At 35.6% G+C, this 5262-nt stretch overlaps 1 protein-coding gene across 3 annotated transcripts in view; it reads left to right on the forward strand.

Moving 5' to 3' along the window:
* Nucleotides 1-4564, forward strand: part of ZFR (zinc finger RNA binding protein) — a 77984-nt gene extending 73420 nt beyond the window's left edge. For 2 of the 3 annotated variants that reach the window (XM_019647882.1, XM_019647881.1), the window contains 3 exons: nucleotides 473-584; nucleotides 697-794; nucleotides 2953-4561. In XM_019647882.1, the coding sequence (XP_019503427.1) occupies nucleotides 473-584; nucleotides 697-794; nucleotides 2953-3132 (390 nt within the window). In that variant the 3' untranslated portion in view covers nucleotides 3133-4561. Of the gene's footprint in view, nucleotides 1-472; nucleotides 585-696; nucleotides 795-2952 lie in introns of all 3 variants that reach the window. The other variant, XR_002124636.1, reaches the window with a different exon arrangement.
* Nucleotides 4565-5262: the final 698 nt, after the last annotated feature.

The raw sequence follows: 5262 nt of genomic DNA on the forward strand, positions 1-5262 counted from the left end.
GACTCACAGCAGCCCAGCTCCAAGTTGAGCTGTTGTTCAGCATCTTAGCTGTAGAGGGCAGTGTCACTGGCCCTCATATGTGGGATCCGAACCGGGGCCTTCTGGCATCCCAAGCCAGCTCTTAACCAATGCGCCAGTCGGCCGGCCCAAGGACTGTCATATTTTAATAGAAAAGGATAACAGTAAAAATAGTTAAAAACAAAAAACCTACTTTATATTTTTCTTCTTTAAATTGTAAAATCTTTGAAAAATATAAATTATTGCCTTATGAGTTTTGTTTTTATTTAATTTTGATTGTTTTTATTACATGTAATACATGTAATTTTTTTGTTTTTGTAATTTGTTCTATAACTTTTTAAGTCTTTAAAATTTCTAATTTTTATTAAGTAGTTTGTCATTCTGGTGTTTGCAGATGAGTAATTGCTTTGGTCTGTAAGCTGTTAAACACATTTTTTTATGTTTTTATTTTTAGGCTATGGAGTTACTAGTAGAGAAAGCAATCAGTAGTGCTTCTAGTCCTCAAAGTCCTGGAGATGCACTGAGAAGAGTTTTTGAGTGCATTTCTTCAGGGATTATTCTTAAAGGTAAGTTTTACTTCGTTTTTAATGTTTGTGTATTTGATAATTGAATAAGAGCTCTCTTTTTCTTTTTACAAAAAGCTCATTTTCTTTTTCTTCACTGTGGTGATTGCTGTAGGTAGTCCTGGACTTCTGGATCCTTGTGAGAAGGATCCCTTTGACACCTTGGCAACAATGACTGACCAGCAGCGTGAAGATATCACCTCCAGTGCACAGGTACCTGTGTGTTCCTAATCCCAAAGCTTTGGTGGCTCACCACCCTTCAGGTTTTCTTTTTTTATAACTGTCTTTTAGAAGTAGTATCCATTCTGCCGCTGCTTTAGTAAGTAAGCCTTTAGAAGGGATTATAATTTAAACTAGATTCCCCTGTTAATTTTATTTTAACTAGTATGTGTCTAATCAAGTGTATTATATAAATACAGAAATGCAGCAGTATATATTATATCAAGATCAGTAGAGAAACTATGTCCTCTGGTTGTACAGAAGTGATGTGAGGTGATGTGCTGTATAGTTTATGGTAATTATTGTTATAGTTTAGCCTCTCCTGCCACTGGAAAGACCATCTAATGTAGTAATTAAAAGTGTGGGCTCTGGAGTCAAAGACACCCTGGGTTTGAATACCAGCTCTGCCATCTCATCTATAAAATGGGGATAAAAGCAGCATCTGTCTCAAGTAGGATTGCTGGGAGGATTAAATGAATTAATATGTGGAACTGTAATATGTGTGTCATGTGCTATTGAGTTAGCTCTGACTCCCAGCAACCCCGTGACTGAGCTATGTCCAGTGTCCTGTCCTCAGCAGCCCTGCTCAGCTCCTGTAGACTCATGCCTATGGCTGCTTTTCTGGAATCAATCCACCTTATATTTGGTCTTCCTCTTTTCCTGCTGCCTTCCATTTTCCCCCAGCATTTTTGTCTTTTGCTAAGAACCCTGCCATCTCATGATGTGCCCTAAGTAGGACAGCTTCAGTTTTGTCATTTTTGCCTCCAACAATGTTTTAGGTTTAATTTGCTCTAGAACCCACTTATTCAGCTTTTCTTGTGGTTCAGAGTATCCAAAGAGCTCTCCCCCAACACCATAGTTCAAATGAATTTTTTTTTCTATCACCTTCCTCATTGTCCATCTTTATATTATCTATTATCATTGTTATCAGTTATCAATCCTGTTGGAAGAAGAATCATGGGAAAGGAAAAAATATGTGAACTGAATGAATGAATGAATGAAAAAAAGCAATCTAAAATTCCTATAGCTTTACTTTTTTGATTCCAGAAATGTATTAAATGCATTGTCTCATCTGAAAAAATATAAAGAGGCGTTAAGAATAGTCTAAACACGGGGCCGGCCGAGTGGCTCAGTTGGTTAAGAGCTCGCTCAAGAGTGCGAGCTCTGAGCAACAGCGGTTGGATGCCTGGCCTGAGCTGAGCTGCCACTAAGCTGCCAACAGGTGGCAGGATGGCTCAGCTAGAATGAATGAATGAATGTCTAAATAGTGCCACTTTGGGAAACAATTTGACTCCGTGTGTGTGTGTGTGTGTGTGTGTACGTGTGTACCCGTGTATCCAAGAGAACTGAAAAAATGTCCACACAAAAGCTTGTACACGAATGTTCATAGCAGCATTATGCATAATTGCCAAAAAGTGGAAAAATCCCAGATGTTTATCAATTGATGAATGGGTGGGTAAACAAATATGGTATATCGACACAGTAGAATATTACTCAGCCACTAAAAGAAATGAAGTACTGATGCGTGCTACAATATGGGTGAACATTGAAAACCTTATGCTGAGTGAAAGAAGCCAGACACAAAAAGCCATATGATTCCATTTATATGAAAAGTCATAGTAGGCAAATTTATAGAGACAGAAAGGTAGATTAGTGATTGTCAGGGTGAGTGAATCTTATGATATAGGAATCATATCTCAAAAAATAGTCTAAATAGTTACATTGAGGGATACACCATATAGTTAAAGTTGCCATTTAACCGAATGACTGTAAAATCTCCTTGAATTAGTTTAAAGGGTATATATTCCCAGAACTTTGAGGAGCAGATTAAATTGTGCCTCAGAAGTCCCTCTGGTTTCAGGATTTCATGAAATCTTGTGACTCGGTGCCTAATATATTCCTGTGTATACATAGCCATGTGAAAATTTTTTCTTAGTTCATGAAATTAATAAGTATGATCTTTCTTTTGTAAACTTGGATGATTTGAGTGTGTGAAGCTAGGGAAATATGTGACTGTGACCCAGAGAGGGGTTCACTGAATAAGTGAGACACTTTTCTTTTGCTGTATATTATTTCAGGATGTTTTTTTAATGAACATAATACAAAATTTTTTATTTTTAAATTAACTCTGAATTCTGACTCTTTGTTGCAGTTTGCATTGAGACTCCTTGCATTCCGCCAGATACACAAAGTTCTAGGCATGGATCCATTACCCCAAATGAGCCAACGTTTTAACATCCACAACAACAGGAAACGAAGAAGGGATAGCGATGGAGTTGATGGATTTGAAGCTGAGGGGAAAAAAGACAAAAAAGATTATGATAACTTTTAAAAAGTTTCTGTAAATCTACAGTGTTAAAAACAACAGATGCCCATTTGTTGGCTGTTTTTCATTCATAATAATGTCTACTTTGAAAAATTTATCAATTTCATGGAAGAACCAAGTTTTTCTATGACATTAAAATCTTAATGTACAGTGTTAGGTATTATATGAATGGAAAGATACCCCCCAAAAGAATTGTGCTCCAACTATGGGGAAAACAATGGTTCAGATTTTTTTCCCCATTACTTTGGTTTTATTTACTGGTTACCCTAGTCCCCCCTATTTTTGTGTCTTTTATTAACTAGTCTTTATTAAATCTTTACTGTATTTAATGCAGTATTTGTGCTTCAGTTGCTATGTGTATTTTGAGATTTTTATTTAGAGGTTTTGTTTATTCTTTGACACTAGTTTTTTCTTTGTGTTATAGATGATACCTTTACCCCTTCTAAATGTTTTACAGCAGTACGTTTTTTTGTAACGTGAGACTGCAGAATTTTTTCCTTTTGTTTTGGTTTTCTATATGTGATGGATTACAACACAAAAGGCTACCCTGCCATTTAAGTGCTCAGAACTGAATGTTTCTGCAGATCTTGTGGCATTTGTTTCTCTAGTGTGATATATAAAGGTGTAATTAAGACAGATTTCTGTTAATCTAATCAAGTTTGCTGTTAGTTGTGCATTAGCAGTATAAAAGCTAATATATACTATATGGTCTTGCAACAGTTTTAAAGCCTCTGCATAATTAATAAAAATGCATGACATTTTTGTTTTTAATAGACTTTTAAAATTATAATTTTAGGTTTGACACGTAGATCTTTGTACAGTTGACTTTTTGACATAGCAAGGCCAAAAATAACTTTCTGAATATTTTTTCTTCTGCGTAAGTGGAAAGGGCATTTTTCATACTATAAGTGGGCTAACCAATATTTTGAAAAGAACTTTATTGTTGTGCAACTAACAACAGTAACTAGCCCTTAATTATGATGACAGTTCCTTATTGGTGTGTGTGAGATTACTCTAGCAACTATTATATATAACACAGTTGTATGATTCCTTTCCCCTCCGCCCCTACACCCCATCACCCAGATAATTTACAGTTCTATTAACAGTGAGGTTGATAAAGTATTACTGATAAAAAAATTAAGATTATCTAAGGGAAAAAAAAACACAATTATTTGGTGTGGCCATCTTAAATGCTTATGTGTCCTACAAAAAGCTAAATATCCTAGCAGTGGTGTAATGAAAAGTTACATCTTACTGTTGATGTATGTATGCTCTGGTACACAGATGTCATTTTGTTGTCAGCACTACAGTGAAATACACAAATAAAAACTTAAATTCATATAATGACTTAAATGTATTATATGTTAGAATTGACATCATAAACTGCTTTTGCTTTGAAATGACTTATGTTTCAGTAAAACCATATTCAAATGTATTGGGTACTTACACCTTGTTATTCCTGACAACTGTTTGTTGCCTGAGCACATAATATCTAGAAAATTTTTTTGTTGTTATTTGCTTTCATGCTACAATGAAGTAGTTGACTCTTGTTAAGGATAGCGCAACTCATAGTGGCCCATGCAGGGATCGAACTGGCAACCTTGGTATTATCAGCATGACATTCTAACCAACTGAGCTAACCAGGTCACCCCCCCCCCCCGAAAATTTTATAATTCAGTACCATATTGGTTCAATTTCTTTCTTGAGTCAGAATCTTTCCCCGGTCTCTTAGAGAACCAGGAGACTGTAGGAGACGACCATTGGGGAGCAAGAACAGGAGATGTGGGGTTTTCTTTCAAGTTTGTCATATATTATCTTCGTTAAATTGAGCAAGCCTTTTTCTTTTTTTTTAAATTTCATTTTTCTGGGTCTCATTTTACTCTTTTGAATAGTCTTGCAGTCCATTTTTGGAACTTTGTTTTTCACAAAATTCTCTCAAGAAAATAACTGAAATTTGTCACACACTAATGACAGACACCATGGTTGTTTGGTCCTCCATGTTTTCCCATTTAAAACTATCATAATAAGAATAAGTGAAGGTGCTATATTATTTTTCAGAAGAGGAAATTGAAGCCCAGAGTGACTGACTAAAGACTGCACAGCAATTTAAGTGATAGAGTTGAAATTGAGGGGTTT

This window comes from Hipposideros armiger, unplaced genomic scaffold (assembly GCF_001890085.2).
Source record: "Hipposideros armiger isolate ML-2016 unplaced genomic scaffold, ASM189008v1 scaffold_117, whole genome shotgun sequence".
In the NCBI taxonomy this organism is placed as follows: Eukaryota; Metazoa; Chordata; class Mammalia; order Chiroptera; family Hipposideridae; genus Hipposideros; species Hipposideros armiger.